General features: G+C 52.9%; 1 protein-coding gene across 2 annotated transcripts in view; it reads left to right on the forward strand.

Annotated features, from left to right (window-relative positions):
• The first annotated feature begins 8,135 nt into the window (after positions 1 to 8,135).
• Positions 8,136 to 21,563, forward strand: part of KCNH2 (potassium voltage-gated channel subfamily H member 2) — a 43,029-nt gene continuing 29,601 nt past the window's right edge. Inside the window, exons 1-2 of one of the 2 annotated variants that reach the window (XM_034423497.3) lie at positions 8,136 to 8,874; positions 10,254 to 10,484. In XM_034423497.3, coding sequence (XP_034279388.2) covers positions 8,799 to 8,874; positions 10,254 to 10,484 — 307 coding nt within the window. In that variant the 5' untranslated portion in view covers positions 8,136 to 8,798. The remainder of the gene's footprint in view (positions 8,875 to 10,253; positions 10,485 to 21,563) is intronic. The other variant, XM_034423496.3, reaches the window with a different exon arrangement.

Genomic DNA, 21,563 nt, shown 5'->3' on the forward strand with positions numbered 1-21,563 from the left:
ATCCCTCGCTCCCTCCCTCCTTCCATCTATCCATTGTCTTCTCCTTGGACTGTGTTGAAGAGCAAGGACTACAAAACCTCTTTTCCGCCACCTCCTGGGCAAACAAAGAACTACAAGAAACAAGCCAAGTTCTAACCAGAAGCCAACATAGGTTTGTCAAAAGCAGAAACGGGCCGGATAATTGTTGTCTACTTTCACAAAGTGACAAAATTAGTGGATCAGTGAAATGCTGTGGCCATGCACAGAGTCCTCGGTTTACAACAATTCGTTTAGTGACAATTTGCAGTGACAACAGCATTGAAACAAATGACAGGTTTTCAAACTTAACGGCCATTGCAGCCTCTACCTGATCAAAATTCAGCTGGTTGGCAACTGACTCACATTTATGACGGTCCCAGGGTCTCGGGGTCACATGATTCCCTTTTGTCAACGGGGAAGCTAGACTCATTTAACGACTGCATTACTAACCTCACAACCAGGTTACTAAGAGCTGTTGTGATTCATTTAACCACCATGGCAATAAAAGAGGGCAGAACTCGCTTAACAACGGTCTTGCTGAGCAACAAAGGTTATGGGCTCAGTTGCAGTCAATTATTCTCAAGAAAAGAATACAGAATCGTAGAAGAACAGGCAACCTTCATGGTCATCTAGTCCAGCCCCTGCTCAAGCAGGTAAACCTTAAAGAATGACAGAGTTGGAAGGGACCTGGGATGTCCTGCTTGATTGGAATAGACAATCTCTGAGCTTCCTTCCAACTCTGTCCATCTATGATTCTGGAAGGCTTGAGCAGGGGGTTGGACTAGAAGATCTCCAAGGACCCATCTAGCTTTGTGATTCTATAAGGATGTTCTGCTTGAGCAGGGGCTGGACTAGATGACCTCCAAGGTTCCTTCCCACTCAATTATTCCAAGATCTCAGTTTCTGGGAGGCAGGGAGGCGGCATTCGGCCCACTGGAGCTGATTGAACCCACTCTGCAACCTTGGGGGGGGGACACCGGGCCGGACACCCACCCACCCAGATACAGGGCTCATCCTCCCCCCACTCCCACTCCCGCTCCACCACCCCCCACCCCCCACTCCGCCTTCCGGGAAGATGCTGCGTGGGCTCCGCCGCGGGGCGGGGTGTGTGTGTGGTGGTGGGGGGCGTGGAGCTCGCCTTTCCCGGCTGGGAAGGGGAAGGAGGGGCCGCCTCGGAATCTCCCTCGCTCCCAATACACACACCCCCCGAAAGAAAACCGGGAGACGGCGGCACTTTCAGCACCTTGGAGAGCGCCGAGGGCCCGAGCGCGCAGGCGCGGCCGCGTTTCCAGCGAAAGGGAGCGAGATTGGCCGCGAGTTCTCCCGGCTTTCTTGGCCAGATGGGTCGCGGGCCGCCGAGGCCGCCCCGGGCGGAGCTTTGGGGGAGGGAGGGGGAGTTGTGAGTGTGCACAACATGGCGCTCTCTCTCTCTCTCTCTCTCTCTCTCTCTCTCTCTCTCTCTCTCTCTCTCTCTCTCTCTCTCTCTCTCTCTCTCTCTTTCTGCTTCTCTCTCTCCCTTTCTCTCTTTGCGATGTGTTAAACCAATCCGCAATAAAGGAGATTATTCGGAGCTCAGGGTGGAAATGACCTTGGGGGCTCTTTGATTTTTGGTTCTTTTCCTGCACATGTTTCATTACTCAAACTAGAGAACAGTATCAGTACTAGAAGGGAGGGGGTTGTCTTCCTCCTCCTCCTGCTCCTCCCTTCAAACCCCAGTCCCTTCTAGCGTTGATGGTGTTCTCTCTGTCTCTCCCTCCCTCCCCCCCCTCTAATCTCAAGTGGTATAGGGTGTCCTGCCTGAGCAGGGGGTTGGACTAGGTGATCTCCAAGGTCCCTTCCAACTTTGTGATTCTATGATTCTGTAAAGGTCTCCTGCTTTGACAGGGGGTTGGACTGGATGACTTCCGAGGTCCCTTCCAACCATAAGTCTCTTATTTTACATGCTTCGGAAACGCTCCTCCGGGTGAGGCCTGTCCAAACTGCCTCAGCCTTGTTCCACAGCCAGCCCACGCTGCTGACTCAGAGATCCTGATGATAAGCCAATATTTCACTGAGGCTCTTTTTACGACGTCGTATAACCCACTGAGCGAAACGTCCTGGCGAGAATCGAATTATTCTGGATGTTGATCTCCAACCCTGGAATCATCTGCAGGTTGATAAGCAATTTTTCCATCCTCCACCAAAGCGATGAATAACTGGAGGGCGGGGAGAACCTCAACCCCTCTCCAATGGGGGGGGGAGGGAGACCCTGCTAATGAGGAGGGGGTGGAACCCATCCGAATGTGCCAATTTTGATATTTAAATGAATGAAATGGAAAGCCTGAAAACGAATGAGCATGAGAAGCTGAAAGGGCCTGAAAGGCTCTGCTGGAAAAAAGGCATTTGACAGCATCACCCAAATCCTCGGTTCTCGGAGGCTGAAGAAAACAAGAGAGGAAGTTGGCCTGGCGAGTCTTCACCTCAATTGATGGAAGGGTAGTTCTCGCTGAATGACCTTCATGGGGGCTGGCCAGTCATTAAGCAAAACATTGGGGTCGGAGCTGCGTTGGTTTTCAAGTTCCTCCTCCTCCTTTTTCTCCTCCTCCTCCTCCTCTCCTCCTCCTCCTCCTTTTCCCCATCCATCTCCTCCTCTCTTCTTCCCCCTCCTTCTCCCTCTCCATCCATCCTCTGGTCCTCCTCCTCCCCCTCCTCCCTCCTCCTTTCCCTCCCTCCCTCCCTCTTTCTTTTTCTTTCTTTCCTGCTTTCTTTCTTTCTTTTTCTTTTTTCTTTCTTCTTTCTCCCTTTTTTCTTTCTTTTTCTGTCTTTCTCTCTCCCTCCCTCCCTTTCTCTTTTTTCTTTCTTTTTTCTCCATCTTTTTTCTTTTCTTTCTCTTTCTCCTTTTTCTTTTTCTTTCTTTCTCTGTCCCTCCCTCCCTCTCACCCTCCATCCATCCATCCCTTTCTTTTTCTTTCTTTCTTTTTTCTCCATCCCTCCCTTTCTTTTCTTTCTTTCTTCTTTCTCCCTCTTTCTCCCTTTTTACTTCTCTTTCTTTCTCTCTCTCTCTCCCTCCCTCCCACCCTCTTTCTTTTTCTTTCTTTCTTTCTTCCTTCTCCATTCCTGTTTTTACTTTTTTCCTTCCTTCCTTCCTTCCTTCCTTCCTTCCTTCCTTCCTTCCTTCCTTCCTTCCTTCCTTCCTTCCTTCTCTTTCTTCCTTTCCCTTTCTCTTTTCTTCCTTCCTTCCTTCCTTCCTTCCGTTCTATTCATGCCTTTCATTCCTTTCCTGGCATGTCCTTCTTTCCACCCCATCTATTTCAGGGCTGATGTCCTAAAAATTACTCCTCTGCTGGCTTTTGTTCAGCTTCTCCTTTCAAGCCTGCCTGAAACCTGCCAGGCCTCCTTGATGGAGGCTCTAAAATTATCCCCCTTTGGACACCTTAGACAAAACCCCCAGCTCTCTGAAGGCCTCTGTCCCGCTGGTGGGGGGGAGACGATGGTGGGGGGAAGAGCAGAACCAGCAGCGAAGTGGGGCGGGGGGGGCTTGTTCAGCAACTGGGGGGGAGGGGTCTTCAAAAGCCAAGTTAGGGACCGAATGTCCTGGACAAAAATCAATCTTTGTGGTCACTTTGGAGAGTCCACCAAGGTGAAAGGATTGACCCCCCCGCCATTTGGGGTCAAAGGGTCAAAGCCTAGGGCCAAAAGCCAAAGCAGCCCAGGACCCTTTGCATGGGAGAAAAGGGTGAGGGGCTCCAAGCACAAAAGACCCTCTGATTTGCACTCAAATCACCAAGGCGGAGTCCGGAAAAAGGGCAGATGGTCTTTCCCCCCCCCCATGGGTCAAGGAGGGATGGCTACTTCTCTGTCTTTAAATGGGCCTGGGAGGGAACAGACATGGGGATGGGGAATGGGCAGGCCTCAGAAGAAAGGGACTCCCAACCGTCTGGCTTAGATGAGACATGGGGTGGGGGGTGGGTGTCTCTCAAGGAAGTCCCTTGGAGGGAATTCTGGCCTGGCTAATAACAAGAGAGAATGACAGCACACAATAACAGAATCACAGAGTTGGAAGGGGCCTTGGAGGTCATCTAGTCCAACAGCCTGCTCGGGCAGGAGCCCCCATGTCATTTCAGATAGATGGCTGTCTGGTTTTTTTCTTTAAAAACTCCAGGGATGAAGCGCCCACAACTTATGGAGGCAAGCGGTTCCCCTGGTTAATCGTCCTCACCGTTAGGAAGTTTCTCCTTCTTCCCGGTTGCTTCTCTCCTCGGTTAGTTTCCACCCGTCATTTCTGCCTTCTGGTGCTTTGGAAAACAAGTGGAACCCCCACTCCCCCCCTTCTTTGGGGCAGTGCCTCAAATCCTGGAAGGCCCTTAACACGTCATCGTCCCCACCACCACCCCACCCTTCCCGGTCCTTCTTTTCTCTAGACTGACCCATCCCCAATTCCCGGCCAAGAAATGAAGACGTGAACCCTTTCGGACGACAAAATAAAATCAAGCAAAGGCGGTTGTTAAGGTTTTGTTTTAAAAAAAAGCATTTTGGGGACAACCGTGATGTGGACGATGGAAGCTCTCCACAGACACTGGAGGCTGTGTGTGTGTGTGTGTGTGTGTGTGTGTGTGTGTGTGTGTGTGTGTGAGAGAGAGAGAGAGAGAGAGAGAGAGAGAGAGAGAGAGAGAGAGAGATTTGGCTGAGCCGCACCCACTTTTCTTCTACAGACAGATCCCACGCCCTTCCCCCAGGTTCAAGGTTGTTGACTCTTCTTGGCGCCATGGGGAAAATGCCGGCCTGGTTCTCCAATCCTCCCGGGGGAAGGTGCTGCTCTTCGCTCCCTGGGTTAATTGGCAGACGGTGTGGAAGGTGTGACCTGCGCTTTTTCCACTCTTGAGATCCGCCAGGAATTGTGGCAACCTCCTCTCTGGCCCTCGGCTCTCCTGCCGGCGTTTGGGGAGTTTTTACACAATTACAGAAGGACAGAGTTGGAAGGGACCTTGGAGGTCTTCTAGTCTAACCCCTTGCTCAAGCCAGGTGACCCTTACAGAATTATAATGTCAGAGGTCATCTATTCCAACCCCCGCAGGAAAACCTATACAAATTTACAAAAGTGAAACTAAAGAGAATTGCTGATTGGTGACAAAATATCATGACCAGTGGTGGGTTGCTACCAGTTCATCCCAGATCGGGGGAACCAGTAGCGGCAGCAGCAGGAGGCTTCGGCCACCCGCCCGGACACTTCTACACATGCGCAGAAGGGTTGCGCACATGAGTACGTGCACGCACATGGGCAAACCGGTAACAAACTAAATTGAAATCCAGTATTGATCGTGACAGGTTGCACGTGTATACAAAGCAATGCCATCCCATAATACTTCATCAAGTATTTAATTCTACTTCATTATCACATAAGTACAGTGGCACCATGGCTCAATGGCTAAGATACTGGGCTTGTTTACTGGAAACCTGCAGCCTTGGTTCGAGACCCAAGCACCAAGGGCCAGGGCGAGTTCCCGTCCTCACCTCAGCTCCTGCCAAGCTAGCAGATCAAAAGCATGTACTGTAAATGCGAGTAGATCAATAGATACCACTTCGGTGGGTAGGTAACAAAGCACCGTGATGTCATGTTGGCCACTTGATGGTGGAAATATCTTCAGACAGAACTGGCTCAATGACCTTGAAACAGAGATGGCACCACCCTCTATATTCGGCAATGACTAGGAGTGAAATCGGCATGGATTCCTTTTACCTATCATATTACTCAGGGGTCCCCAACCCCCAGACCGTCGCCACTACTGGGCCGCATCTTGTTTGAAACCGGGCGACGGGAGAAATGAGCAAGCGCGTGCATGTGAAGTTCCATTCGCTCGAGCGGTAGGCAAGCACATGCACAAGTGCGAACTTCCATTTGTTCGTGAGTGGAGTTTTGTGTGCAAGGACAAGTGCCCGAGTCTCGCGCAAGTGGAGTTTTGTGCATGAACGCAAATGCCTGCCTCTTTCTAGTGCGGAGTTTTGTGTGTGAACGCAAGTGCCTGCATTTCGCACAAGTGGAGTTTGTGTGCAAGCACAAGAGTCTGCCTCTCACGTGAGTGGAATTTTGTGCATTAACACAAGTGCCTGCCTCGTGCTCGAGTGGAGTTTCATGTGTGAGCACAAGTGCGTCTCATGCGAGTGGAGTTTCGCACACAAGTGTAAGTGCCTGTGTCTCATGTGAGTGGAATGCCAGGCACGAGTGCAGGAACTCTGCATGCACACGAACCTTTATTCGCGCAAGTGCAGGGTACGCCTTGCCACTCACACACCCTCCTCCCCACCCCGCACCTGGTCGAGGCACCGAGCTTCAAAGATTGTGGACCCCTGATATAACTTGACAATTTATGTGTCTCCTTTTATTAGGCCAAAGATCAATTCTGCTCACTGTCGGACCCTCGTCCGGATGCCCCTTACCACAGCTTAAGCTAAACGCCACGTCAACCTTGTTTAATTCTGGTAAGAGTGTGGTTTGCCATACGACAGTGCAGTGTGGAAACCGCATCCTGTCGGCGCGAATTTTGTGGTCAGCCGACAGAGGCGTTGTGGCCTTCTAACTCCTGACGGGAAGTGTTTCTAAAATCCTGCAAATTCTTGCAGGTGGAGGCCCGACCAGTCTAGTTAAAATTAATTTGTTGCTATTTATTAATTAAAATATATAATTAAAAGTAGAAAAAGCAATTGTTCCCCACACTGGCTGGGGGATTCTGGGAGATGAAGTCCCCAATTTGCAGAACTTTCAAAGCACATCCTCCACTCCAGCTCAGGAAGGAGTAAGTCATGGAATCTTCCACTTACCATATTAGGTAGGAACATTTGAAATGAACACAGCTCTTCCTCTTACAACAGTCAATGTGACTTAACGACCGTTCTTCACACTTACGACCATCACACCATCCTCACGGTTACGAGATCAAAATTCAGGCACTTAGCCACTGACTCAGAGTTGTGACCGTTGCTCGTGTCCCGAGGCCAGCCATGATCCCCTTTCACAACCTTCTGACAAGGCAAGTTAGCGGAGAAGTCCAATTCACTTAACAACAGTGTCTAGAAGCGTTGAGGGGAAAAGCCCCATTCGTTTAACAACCGGGGGGGGCTCATTTAACAACGTCAAATGATTCTGTGAACAGCGGCAGCAAAAAAGATGGTAACGCGGGGCAAATTCCCAGAAGAAATGTCTCGCTTAGTGAGAGAAATGGGCTCAAGGGGCGGCCATATGTCGAGGACTCCCTGGACTGGATCGGGGGAGGGGCTTTTTAAGGTCGGAAAGTTTGAAATAAATTCACATTTTATATATGTGTGGGGGAGGGGGAGTAGATTGGCTCAAATATCAGAGCCAGCACCCGGGGGTCCTCGATCTACGACGGTTCATTTAGTGACATTCCAAGTTGACAATGCAACTGGGAAAAAAAAAAGAAGCAGGCCGGAGTCTGTTTCAAGACGCCTGTTGGGGTTACCCGGTGCCCAGGTGCCCAGGGAGGGGGCACTGCCATCCAAGTGAGTTTCTGCGGGTAAACTTTGCCTGCTGAAGGGGGGGAGGGGAGGGGGGCTGGAGGCCCCACCCTCTTTTTCCTCCAGAACAACACCCCCCTCCCCGTCCTTTACCCAAGTCAGCCATGGAGGACCTGTTATCTGCGTCCTCCCCCCCCACCCCCGTTTCCCCCCAAGCTGGCACTTTTCCAGCTGGCAAGGACAGCTTTGACAAAATTTGGGGAGGGGGCCGCTTGGACCCAGTCTCCTGGCTGGACAGCTGGAGGCGCTGTCTGGCGCTCCCCCCATCCCTAGCGGGGGGGGAGGGATCCGGGAGGGGGGGGGCATCTTTACGAGTAGCCAGACCCCTTTGGGCAGAGAAAGTAGACCCCCCCTCCCGAGCTGCTTCCAATGAGACTAGAGGAGGCACTCTGCCCCGGCTCAGAGGCATCATCCATCTCCATCCTCGCCAGCGAGCCAAGACCCGCCTCGCAGCTGCCGACAGGTTCCGGGGCTCGGCTGAGCCAGCAGCTGACGGACGCCCCCCCCTCCGCCCTCCCCACCCCGTTAAAGCTCGGGTGGCGGGCGTTGCCATTGGCTGAGAGGTGTCCAGGCTCCTCCCCGGTTCAGTTCATCACCCCCCCTTCCCCAACCGCCCCCCCCTCGCTCGCCAGCACCTCCGTTCTGGACCGCCGGAGCTGCTGCTATCGGGGCCGTTCGAGACCCCGCACGGCGGGCGAGTCCTCGCTCGCAGCTGGGGAAGCCCAAGAAGAAGCGGCCAGCTGCGCTCCCCCCCCCACCCCCGCCGTCTCCCTCCTCTGCCTGGCTGCCCCCCTCCCTCCTTCCCTTCCCCATCTCTCCCCCCCTCCCTTCTCAAGCCCCACCGCTCCATCTCCTTTTCCTAAATAAGGTTCGGCATCGCAGCCCGTCTCATCGTGGCAAGAGACCCCGGCTTGGGAAAGCTTCAGGGACTCCGGAGACCACCCCCCAACCCGTCCGGCCCAGATTTCTAACGAGAAGAGCCAAGGGAGTCCCAGAGGAGGCCCTGAGAAGCGGGAGGGGGGGCTGGGGAGGGGGCGCAGGGCCCGGCTGGAAGGGGAGGGTCCTGCCTCCCTTGCCTCTGAATCCCTCGCCGTCCTCCCCACCCGCCGCCTCCCCTCCCCACCACACTCGAGAGACGCCGTCTTGAGACTCCGGGGGTCGCGACTCCGTGAAGGGCCCCAGCGCTGGGCCGCTCGGGGATCGCCGTTGTCTGGGGTCCCGGAGGCGCGTGGCGGCGGGGGGCAGGCGACCCTCCCCCATGGGCTTACAGCATGCCGGTCCGGCGGGGGCACGTGGCCCCCCAGAACACCTTCCTGGACACCATCATCCGCAAGTTTGAGGGGCAAAGTAAGTGGGGCCGGGCGAGGGAGGGAGGGAAGGGGCCTTGCCACGTAGGGTTGAGGAAGGGTCCCCGGGAGTGGCGAGGGCCCGTGCCCCTCCCTCCGTCTTTTCCCCGTGGGGCCGCGGTCAACGGAGCCCGGGAAGGAGGAGGAAGAGGAGGCCGAGCCTGGGCAAGTGCGCAGGAGGGGCGTAGGACCCTCTCAGGGCCCCGCCGGATCCATCTTCCCGGCCGGCGCGAGGAGGGGCCAGGACGGCGGAGATCCAGCCGGCTCCGTTGAACGGCGGGGAGACGGACCGGGGCTCCCGGGAGGGTCCGCGCCAGCTCTTTCTCAAGTGGAGGGGGGCAAGCGGTGGGGTGGGGTGGGTGGGTGCCTGGCAGGTGAAGGCCGAGGGGGCGCCGGAGAGGAGCGCCGCAGGTGGGCCGGGCGTGGAGCAAGAGGGTCCGACTAGAAGACCTCCAAAGCCCTTTCCGTCATTCTCCTTCGAGGCGGGAGGGGGAATGGGGGGGTGTCGCAGACCCCCGGGGGGGAGACGACCACCAAGTCGGTACCCTGAGAGGAATGGAACCTGGGGCAGGGTTCCAAAGGAAGAGAGGGGCTGGCAATCACTAGGGATGGGGTCCCTTTGGGCCAGGGGTCCTTAAAGCCCTCTTGCAACTGGGGGGTGGGGGGGTAACGGGGGGGGCAGGGAGGGCATTTGACTGAGTAACCCAGAAGATCCCTCCCTGCTCTGGACTACCTGGCAGGCCCCTCCCTAAACACGCCCAGGGTATCTTCTCCCCACGCATCTGGGGGAAGAGGAAGGCTCTGCTCACCCCCAGACCCACTGTAATGGGAGAGGCTCCCCTGCCCTTCTGGATTTTGGGGAGGGGGCTCAGTGCACACCCAGCCTCACCTCCTCCGGTGACAGCACACACACATTGACCCAAGGACGGCTCAGTCAGGACGGTGCAAAGGCCCTTATTATGCCCAGCGGCCCAGGAGGGAAACTGAGGCCGGAGAGGAAGATTCCCAAGCGGGCCTGGGGTCAGGATTTGAATCCAGGACCACGGCCCAGGCTTTAGCCTCAGCTGGGCTCCTTGCTCTCCCTCTACTGCTGATCCGAGTAGAACAGCAGGCGACACTCTGCCTCAGAGGTCATCTAGTCTAACCCCCTGCTCAAGCAGGAAACCCTTACAGAATTACTGAATTAGAGAGTTATTTTGTAATGGTCTCCTGCTCGAGCAGGGGGCTGGACTAGATGACCTCCAGGGTCCCTTCCGACTTTTATTCTGTATGGGTCTTCTTTTTGAGAAGGAGGTTGAGAGAAAGGGAGGCACAGGACTAAGGGTCTCAAATCTCTTTCCCTACTGACCCCACCCCCACCCCTCTCTCTTTTCCCCACAGGCCGGAAATTCATCATCGCCAACGCCCGTGTGGAGAACTGCGCCATCATCTACTGCAACGATGGGTTTTGTGATCTCTGCGGCTACACCCGGGCTGAAGTCATGCAGAAGCCGTGCACTTGCGACTTCCTGTACGGGCCTCGAACCCAGACCAGTGCCATGGCTCAGATCACCCAGGCCCTGCTGGGCTCCGAGGAGCGGAAGGTGGAGATTTGCTTCTATCGGAAGGACGGTGAGTGAGCCTGGGGCGGCTGGGCGGGCAGGGGCATCGTGGCCAGCGTCTTGAGCTCGGGTCAAGCAGGGGGTGGGAGTAGATGACCTCTGAGGTCCCGTCCAACTCTGGGATTCTGTAAGGGTCTCCTTTAAACTATGCATTTCTACAAGGGTCTCCTACTTGAGCAGGGGGTTGGAGTAGATGATCTCCAAGGTCCCTTCCAACTCTGTGATTCTGTAAGGGTCTCCTGCTTGGGCAGAGAGTTGGACTAGATGACCTCTGAGATCCCTTTCTGACTGATTCCCTTCCAATTCTCTTATTCTGTAACTATCTGCTGTTTGAACAGGGGGTTGAACTAGATGACCTCTCAGCTCCCAACTCCATTACAGGTAGTCCTCGAATTACAACTTTCATTTAATGACTGTTTCAAAGTGACAACGGCACTAAAAATGTGACTTAGGGCTGTTTTTCTTTGCGGCACCTCCACGAAAATGAATTGTGTCCCGTTTTACAACCTGTCCCGCCACCGTGGCTAAGTGAATCCCTGCTGTCGATCTGCTAGTCAGCCGATCGTTAAGCAAATCCGGCTTTCCCTTTGACTTTGCTCGCCCAAAGCTCGTCAACAAGGGGATCGCCTGACCCCAGGGATGCTGCAATCGTCGTAAGTACGAGTCAAGTCACCAAGTGTCTGAATTTCAATCCTGTGACGGTGGGTGATCATAAGAGTGAAAAACGGTCATAAGTCGAATTTTTCAGTGCCGTTGTAACTCAAAACTGTCACTAACCGAACTGTCGTAAGTGGAGCATTAAAGATTTGCATGGCTGTGGCTCCCTGAGACACCGAGACTGTCATAAATACGAATCAGTTGCAAGCATGAAAAATGCCAAGTCCCTTTTGTTTGGTGCCATTGTAACTTGGAACGGTCACTAAGCGAAGCATCGTAAGACGACTGCCTGTAAAGGGGAATCTTGAAGGGGGAAAAAAATAAGAGTAATTTTTGAAAGTTTTGTGGTTGTTTCTTGTTTTTTTAGCCACGTTGTTTTCATTTATAACATAATTGAATTTTTCTCCTCTGTCAATCATACTTTGCCAGAATGTGTCAAAACGACATTTTTGTGAAGGATACACAATCCCAGTTTTCCAACAAATGGTGTTTGTTTTTTTTCTTGTTATTCAACCTTTTTGCAAGTGTGTCAAGGTTTCCAACAAGCTGACCCCGGAAGTTGTAACACATACACAAAGTTGTGCGGAAATCACAATTTGGGGGGGGGGGGCTGCAAATGATTTTGTGGTGTTTTTGACACAATCTGAAATTGTGAGAATTCTCATCCTTGACGTTTTTAGTTGGGATTGCAAAAGCCGGTTGCGAAGGAAAAAAATAGTCTGTTTTACACACACACACACACACACAAATGAACACAACTTGGCCTTTCATCCTGTCCTGTTTTCAGCTGGGTTTTGGTTGTGTGTCCGGTTTTGTGAATTAACACAATCGCACAAGGCAATTGCATTGTTTTTAACACTGTGTTTAATTTAATTTAATTTAATTTAATTTCCAATTTATATACCGCCGTTCTCCCTGAGGACTCAGGGCGGTGTACAGCCAAGATAAGAACATAGAATACAAATATTAAAAACAGTTAAAAATATATATAAATTTGGCCCGAAAGTTAAGAAGTCACAAACTGATTAAAAGAATTTAAAAATTTCTTCCTAAACTAGCCCGGCTTGCTGGAAAAGGAAGGTTTTAAGGGCACGGCGGAAGGCACTGAGGTCCTGGATTCTCCTTATCTCTGGGGGGAGCTGATTCCAGAGGGTGGGAGCCCCCACAGAGAAGGCCCTCCCCCTGGGGGTCACCAGCCTGCACTGTTTGGCTGATGGCACCCCGAGGAGGCCCTCTCTGTGGGAGCGCACGGGTCGATGGGAGGTCGTCGGGGGCAGCAGGCGGTCTCGGAGATACCCAGGCCCTATGCCATGGTAAAGGTGGTAACCAACACCTTGAAGCGCACCCGGAAGACCACCGGGAGCCAGTGCAGCTCGCGCAGGAGCGGTGTTACATGGGAGCGCCGTGCTGCTCCCGTCACTACCCGTGCTGCTGCGTTCTGGACCAGCTGGAGCCTCCGGGTGCTCCTCAAGGGGAGCCCCATGTAGAGAGCGTTGCAGTAGTGTTGTGGTTCGTGCGTGTGCGTGTGTGTTTTCGTGTCCGGAGAAATTCAGCAGCTGTGTTTATCTTTTCGGAGGGTTCAGCTTCTGACACGGTCCTCGGTTTTATGATGGTTCGTTTAGTGACGGTTGGAAGTGGTGGACTTAGGACCGGTTTGCAGAATTGCGATGGGGGGGGGGGGAAATCCGCATCCAGAGGCTCAGCGACTGATTCGTCCTTACTATGTGACCTTTGCTTGCGGCCATCCAACAAGCAGTGGGGAAGAGCCGGTTCACTTAACAACCATGTTATTAAGGGATCTGCTTGTAGGATTCACTTAACGACAGGGGCAAGAAAGGTTGTAAAACAGGGCAAGATTCACTTAACAAATGGCTTGCTTTTGCAAGATATTTGGGGCTTCATTGTGCAGAATACAGAATCATAGAATGACAGATTTGGAAGGGACCTTGGAGGTCATCCAGTCCAACCCTCTGCTTGAGCAAGAGGAACATAGAAACACAGAATGACCGAGTTGGACCTTGTAAGTCATCCAGTCCAACCCTCTGCTCAGGCAGGGATCTTTACAGAATGACACAGATGGAAGAGACCTTGGGGTCATTCAGTCCAGCCCCCTGCTTGAGCAGGAGACCCTTATAGAACCATAGAAGGACAGCTTTGGAAGGGTCCTCGGAGGTCATCTAGTCCAACCCCTCGCTCAAAAGAATTCCAGGTTCAATGGGCTTGATCCTGATGGAGCCCAATACTTATTTGGGGGAAATGGTTGTCATTCAGCACGCAACTCAGCGCCAGGAGGGACACCCACTCAGAGTTGCGTGCAAAGTTTGCCGCAGCCGAAGGAAAATATTTCAAATTCTTCGGTCCCGGTGGAGGAGGGCAGGGGAAACGGGTCATCGTCTAGTCGACACAACAGCTGATGTGCACGTGGGGGACGCATAACTCAAAGGAGGAGTTGTTGCCGAAGGAGGCCACACACCGGGTTGTGTAGTGTTTGTTTGCTCTTGTCCCTGTGTTTGCAATTAACCTTCGCCCTTTGCAATCGGGTGGATTAAAATGGCTCCCTAGTTTGTTTCACTTTCCCAAGCCAGGCCTTGCTTGGAGGGATTCCCCTTCCAGCCTCAATGGGAATGGGACTTGGGTGGTCATCTAGCCCAACCCCCTGCTCAAGCAGTCAATCAGTGATGGAGCACCCACGACCTCTGGTGGCAAGCAGTGGCAAGCAGTTCCACTGGTTAATTGTCCTCACTGTTAGGAAGTTTCTCCTTAATTCCAGGTTGCTTTTCTCCTGCATTAGTTTCCATCTGTTGTTTCTTGTCCTGTTTTCTGGTGCTTTGGAGAATAAGTCGACCCCCAGTTCTTTGGGGCAGCCTGTCATCCTGTCCCCCCACCCCCACCCCACTCCTTCTTTTCTCCAGACTCACCAGACCCAAATCCTGCAGGCATTCTCCGTATGTTTTATTCTCCGGGCCTTTAATCCTCTTAGATGCTCTTCTCTGCACTTTTTCCAAAGTCTCAACAACTTGTTTGTAATCTGGTGACCAAAATTAGTTGCAGTTTTCCAGGAGTGGCCTGACTAAGGCTTTACAAAGCGGTACGAACCTTTTCTCTTGATTGTGATTCTGTGCCTCTGTTGAGACAACCCAGGATTGGGGGTTAGCATTTTCGGCTGCCGCTGCAGAGATATAGCTCAGGTTTAAAGGGTTGTCGGCAGAGGTAGTATTCAGCCGGTTTGGACCGGTTCCCCCAAACCGCTAGTGGAAATTGCGGGTGGGCTCACCCGGGCTCTATGCCCTCCTATTTAGGCAGGTCTTTGAGGCCGGACACATGCGTGGGAGGCGCATGAGTGAGCAAAGCGCCTGCACAGAAGGAGGTGCGCGTGCGTGGATGGAAAGTAAGTGACCCCCCCACCCCCGATTGTTGGCTAGGACTCCGAAGTCCATCTCCCAGTTCCTGTTTCTGAGCTGGGTTTCACCTGCTCAGTACCCGAACCTAGGGTTTTCTTTGTTTGTTTATTTTGTTTGTTTTATTAAATTTATATACCGCCCTACTCCCAAAGGACTCAGGGCGGTGAACAGGCACAGAATAAAATACATAAATACAAAAGTTAGAAACAATTTAAAACCAAATTAAATAATTTAGCCCAAGACAATTAAAAATCCCAATAATTTAAAACAAATTAAAATTTCAGTTTAAAAAATTAAAGAAAGGGGAGAAAATTAGGCCAGTCCGGCTTGCTGGAATAGGAGGGTCTTAAGAGCATGGCGGAAAGTGCGCAGATCCGGGATCCTTTTTCCCGCCTCGGTGTAAAACCTGGCTTTTCTCCCTGTTAAATGTCACTCGGGTTCGAGTCTGTCGAGATCTTTAAAACTTGTCATAAAACTCTCCCTGGACCAGAGCACACATGCTCAGTGCCCCCCTCCCTCCTCCTGCAGGAATTAGGGGGAGACCTCCCAGTGTCAGCTATCCTGCGATGCAGTTCTGGGGATATCCGTCTTCGGTTGCACAAACAGGCATGTTCCATGTGTTTCCCAATTTTCCATTCATAAATTTATACTCTTGCTTTTCTTTTCCTAGCTTAGAGGCTCAGAATTGATTGCGTTTCTCCAAACGGGTGTTCTGAGTGCCAATTTTCATGAGCACAGAATCACAGAAGGTACCTTGGAGGTCTTCTAGTCCAGCCTCCCTGCTCAAGCAGCAGATCCTTACAGAATCATGGAAAAACAGAAGGGACCTTGGAGGTCTTCTAGTCCAACCCCTTGCTTGAGCGGGAGAGCCTTTACCAGAGGTGTCCAACCTTGGCATGTATCAAGCATTATGGGGGTATGATTTGTTGGAATATACATTGTCAATACTAACGTTTTGTGTTTTTTTTTAAATGGACTTAACTCCGGGGGGGTGGAATTCGGAGAAGCGTATGCCGGATGTTGAATATGCCGGTTTATTTCTTGCATCGAAAATAAGATAAAATGAAACCTGGATTATTTTTTCCGTGGCTTTCAAGGGGATCTTAGACCAGCTGTTAATTTATTTATATCCCGCCTTGATGATCTTTTATCAAATTTCACACCGCCTAGCTGCCTGCAAGAGGCGAGAGCATAAAGCGAATGAATATGCTCCTGGAAGTCAACCTAAGTCAGCCGCGACACCAGGGAAGGGGCGGGGGGGTGGCGGTGGTTGTTAGAGAAAGTCTTGAGTCCTAGGGAGGTCACTGTCCCTCAGATAGGCGGGTGTGAGTCTCTTCTATTGAAGTGGGACCCTGGAGTTCAGTCGGCCTTGTTGGTCACATACCTCTCTCCTAGCTACGTTGCCACAGCCCTGCCCGCACTGCCCGATGTCTTGACTGAAGTGGCACTTGAACTCCCAGACCTTTTGGTTGTGGGAGATTTTAATCTGCCTTCGATTGGCGAGTCGTCTGAGACAGTCTGGGAGTTCATGGCCTCCATGGCAGCCATGGACCTGACTCAGGTAATTCAGGGCCCAACTCATAGGGGAGGACACACACTCGACCTGGTTTTTCTCTCTGGGCAGTGGATAAATGGTCATGGTAAGGGGGAGCTTTCCATCACTCCCCTGTCATGGACTGACCATTCCCTCCTTAGACTGGACTTTCAATCTGCCAATCCTTGCCGCTGGGAGGCGGGACCCATAAAATGGTTCCGCCCCAGGCGCCTGATGGACCCAGAGTGGTTCTTGACGGAGCTTGGGACATTCCCCACCTCTCAATCCTGCGATTCGGCTGAGGCTCTGGTGGCATCCTAGGAATGGGCGGCTGCCGATGCCTTGGACCAAATTGCACCTTTGCAGCCTCTGACCCGACGCAGATCCCGGGTCGCTCCTTGGTTTTCCATGGAGCTCTGGAAAATGAAACGTCGGAAAAGACGCCTAGAGGAGAGTTGGAGGTCCTCCCGGTCTGAATCTGATCGAAAACAGCTAAGAACCCATATTAGGTCTTATCTAGTGGCGATGGAAGTGGCGAAGCGAGATTACTTCGCCGCCCTCATTGCATCTGCAGAAAACCGCCCAGAGGCCCTGTTTTGTGTTAATTTAATTAACTAATTAGTTAATTAATTAAGTTAAGTTAATTTAGTTAATTTGGCTTAAAATGGGATTTTGTTGTACATGTTTTTAACTTGTGTTCGCCGCCCTGAGTCCTTCTGGAGAAGGGCGGCATATAAATACATGAAATAAATAAATAAATAAATAAATTCTTGGAAAACAAGCGAGGATGGTTATTCTATGGAAATTGCAATAATTGTAGCAAAGATTAGCATTTTCTCCATGGCGGTTTGTTGTGTGGTCAGCCAGATGTTCAGGCTGGATTTGGCCTTTTTGTCCACTTCTGTGGTCCTTCCCAGAGACCAGGGATAGGCAGATGTTCCTCTTCAATGGTATTAAAGGGATTGTTGCAAGATGTCAGCTGTTCCCAATAAAGCAGCCTTTTTGCAATTGACTAATGGGGATTTGGTCAAGGCCGGTGATGGTTATGGTTTGTACAGATGTTCCAGCCAGATGTTCAGACTGGATTGGACATTTTTCTCAAGCTATCGAGTCCAGTTTGTCTCCCTATGGAGGGAAATGTGGTGGTTTGACGGTGTTAAAAATACCGTCGCGGGATTTCAGCCGTTCTGGGCTGCCTGTTGCAATTGACTGATGGTGAATTTGTCAATGCCGACAGTGTTCCAAGCAGTGCTCCGCTTGTTTTGGGATCGCACCCAAGGTCCCTGTTGCTATTGGGACTAACTTGGATCAGGAAACCTTTAATCCTCCCCACCTTCTGATTCCCCTCCCCCCCAGTATGTCCCCTGCACTGGTATGCAGTTGTCCGCTGGCAGGCTGGCCCTCCTGGGGTCTTCAGAGTGCCCCACGGCTGCCTCCAGTCTTCCACCTCCGGCTTCTATTTCCCAGAGATGGCTTGAGGGGAGGGGTCTGCAACCTGTGAGCCGCAGCCCACTACCGAGCTGCACAAGTGGCTGGTCATCGCACGGCCCCACTCATGCGAGCCTCGTCACAACCACTCACGCCCCACTCACACTCGCGTCTCTGCAAACGTTGCAGGCATTCACGCATGCACATGCATGTACACATGTGCTTGCCCTCCCACAAAAATAATCCCCTCTCTCTGCCGTCCTACCTCTCTGGGCAGCTAATCCAGAAAGTTTGGGGAACTCTGCATTAGAGTGCTGCTAACCCCCCTTCAGTGTCCATCTGGCATTAGGTAGGATACCAGCTCCTCTTCAGGCCCCCAGCTCTTTTCCCAGGAAAATCTGAATTCCCACTGGCCAAATGAGAAGGGGCTGACAGTTCTGTGTGTGGTGTTTAAATGGTGGATGTTGTGCGTAGCTACCAGGGAGGTCGGGTCTCTTCGTCTGACCACTAACTTGTGTTCTTGCAGTCCGGTGCTTCACTTCCTCCCTGTCTGCCCTACATAGTCACAAGGGCAATCCACGCCAGGGGCCCAGGAGATCGGGGGGCCACAGCCCACTATCAGGCTGTGGCCTATTCAGAACTGTGTCATGTGAGAAGCAGGCTGGCACTTGTGCTCACAACTTAATTTACAATCCAGTTTATGCAGCCTGGTTGGGAGCCTCACATTGCAATAAACAAGGACATGCATTCAATTTGGCAGCTAGATGACCTCCAAGGTCCCGTCCTACTCTGTGATTCTGTAAGAGTCTCCTGCTTGAGCAGGGGTTTGGACTAGAAGACCTCCAAGGGCCCTTCCAGCCCTGTAATTCTCTAGAGATGAAGCAGGAGTCTGCCTGGAGAAATTCAGGGTGGCCTCTTGTTCCACAGAAGTTGGCGATGAGCTTCCATTCCTTTTCTAAGCTGTTCTCCACGGGATTCCAGCTGTTGCCTGCTGCTGCCCGGGGGTGGATGGTGGAGGGCTGGGGGAGAGGGCTTCTTCCAACGGAGGGATGGAATTTCAGCCTGGTATCCCACTGGGACCAAGATAAGCAATCAGACATGTGGGCCGGGGCCTTCGAGAGGGCTGCAGGGGGAGGGGGCTGCCTCCTGACCTGCCCCCCCCACTCCCCCTGGGGAGAAAGCCTTTCAGAGAGCAACGGCAGCAGAGGGGGGTGTTGCTCTCCGCTCTCCCCATCGTCGCTGGGTGTGTTTGCAGGCTGCTCTGGCCTGGCCGGCCTTGAAGATGAGCTGTTGTGTTTCATCCAGCTTGTGTTGGCAAGGAGCCCCGCAGCCTCTCGCCGCCCCACTCGCCCGGCTGCCCTCTGCGGCTGAGTTGCTTTGTGCGTCCGTCCCGGGTTTGCTCCTCCCTTGCCTTGTTTGTGCTCTGCTCCTCTTCAGCATGGGGGGGGGGGGGAACTGTCCCTCCCCCCATTCCCTCCCCATTTTCTCTGGCCATGGTCCTGTGGCCAGATCCCCCTCTCTTGTCCTCCCCATCCCATAAACATTTGCCATCGGTAGGCTGGTTCCTCCTTAGGGAGGGAGGGGACTTGGTTCTTGGCCTTGGAGTCTTCTGACTTCTAATTTACAACCACCATTGGGCCCCAAATTTCTGTCACTAAGCAAGGCGGTTTTTAAGTGAGCTTTGGCCTGTTTTGCCACCTTCCGTGCCACAGTTGTTCAGGGAATGGCTGCGGCTCTTTATGCTAGTAAGATAGAATTGGATTTGTTTGTCCGAACGTTGCAAAAGGGGATCACGTGATCCCCGGGATGCTACGTTATAAATGTGAGTCGGTTGTCAAGCATCCGAATGGTAAATCACCTGACCGTGGGGATGTGTGACTGTCTTAAGTGTGAACAATTGTCCTTTGCGCAGTGCCCTGTTAACGTCAAACGGTCACTAAATGAGCTGTTGTAAATCGAGGATTACATGTACTCTCTTCGGACCAGCAGACATCCTGCCATCTCTGCCTGCCAGTCTCCCCCTGCTCTTCCGGACCCTTTCGGTTCGGGTCTGTCTGGGCTGGGCGGGGGGTGTCATCCTAACCCCACAGAATAACACACCCTGAATTGAGGGTGAAGCTGTAGGGTCCCCCCAACCTCTTCTGGGTTGGAGGATGTGGGCAAAGAAAGGATTTGAACCCATATCCCTCATCTCAAATCATCCCCATGTTAAGCAAAACTGAGGACAGAAATGGGTGTTATCCTGACCCACAAATGACCATCTGTGGGGAGACCTCCGAGCTCTTCAGGGTGAACTTTGGGGGGGGGGCTCGCACTTTCTTTCTGGAAAACTCGACCAAGGCCTAAGAAGACTCCCCCTTTTAGAGGCCGCCTCCTTTTCAGCCCCCTCCCTCCTCCCTCACCTATGTGGGTCAGCCGGGAGTTTAATCCATAATTTCATTTCAATCAGCACGCAGAAAATCATAACGAAGACCGTTGAAAAGAGAGATGCAGCGGAGTTACCCTTGTGGCGGTCTCACCTGGTTCCCATGGGGGATACCCCAAAATTTAGTTGGGTTCCTCCCGGTTCGGTCCAGTTCGGCTGAGCCGGTAGTGGTGACGATACAACGTCACCGAACCGGTTCTCCCCCCCCTGCCCTCCCACCACCCCCCACGTTATTCTTACCTTTTATTTGGCCCCACCCCCAATCTATTGCTGCCTCCCGAGTCCCAGCTGATGACTAGAGGGAAAAAAAACTGTTTAAACTCTCGCCGCGGGGCTTCAAAGGGCCGCCCTACAGCTGATCAGTGTTAAAAGCAAACAAATGAGTCGGGTCGTAAGTGCGAGGACTGGTCGTAAGTGCGAGGACCTTCCAGAAACGACTGACCAGCTAGTCACGCCCACCTAGTCACATGACCTCGAAGCCACACCCACAAAATAAGCCACGCCCACAGAACCGGTAGTAAAAAAATTTAGAACCCACCTCTGGCCAGAACATCCAATACCGGCAGCCACGGCGGGCCCTTTAACACCCACTACGGGTGGGGGACCTGCCTAGTGGTGTTTGCAGCGTGCGGGTCTCACCCTTCCGTTTCAGCCTGAAAAAGGGGGTCTGCATGTATGAAAAGACCCCCCCCCAAATTAAGAGGCCCAGATATGACCTTGAACGGGACTCTCTCTGTGTCCGCCGAGGACTAATGTCCGATGGAAAGATGGGTCCCTTATACTTCCCACCCATTCAACCGCAGCAGACAGAACTGGAGGGTGGTCCTGGCCCAACTCCCCCCCCCCCCCATATGACAGTGGCAGCCTTCTGACGGTATTTTGAGGGGGGGTTGGCCATGTCCCTCCTGTTGGAGCTTCCGTGCTTCTCTTCTTTGGCTCTAGATAAGGGGTCCACAACCCCAGGCGGTGGTCCGTTCGGAGCCTGGCTGTGGAAGTGGTGGTCGAGCACCAGCGCAGCTCTATTTGTCCAAGCGGCAAGCGACTCACGCGCGTTCGACCGCCACTCGCATGGAACCATCCCCCCTCTCCTCCCTCCCGCCGGACTACAAAGCCAGAAAGGTTGGGGGACCCGCTGGGTGGGATCTAGTCTGGGACCGGCTTGGGGGGTGCTGGGAGTTGCAGCAGGGCCAGCCAGCTCCCAAGGTGGAGGGGGGGGGGTGTCTTCGGCCTCCATGCATGCCACCCTGCAGGGCCCCATCCTCTCTGCTGGGAAGGCTCTGGGGTGGGCAGGATTCTGGTGGGTTGATCCCTTTGGAGATCCAGAGATCTGCTGGGGAAGGATCCTAACTGGAGAAAGGACTCAGGGTGGAGCCACAGCCAGCCTCCCTACCCACAGGATGTGCTGGGCAGGGGTCTTTCAAGGGGTGGGGGTCAGCCGGCCGAGTGGAGGAGTCTCGGTGGGGCTTGAGTGGACCCCTTTGTCGCTCTCTGTTATGTGTGTGTGTGTGTGTGTGTGTGTTTTCCTCCTAACAGTGGATCGGCCATTTTGGAGGGCAGGGCAGGCGGGGCAAACCCCTTCCCCAGCCCCCCTCCCCAGCATGCAGGCAGGGCTGCCTCTCCTTGCCACTTTGGGGGCAGAGGCCA

Source organism: Pantherophis guttatus, chromosome 4, assembly GCF_059756535.1.
Source record: "Pantherophis guttatus breed Tessera chromosome 4, ASM5975653v1, whole genome shotgun sequence".
Lineage (NCBI taxonomy): Eukaryota > Metazoa > Chordata > Lepidosauria > Squamata > Colubridae > Pantherophis > Pantherophis guttatus.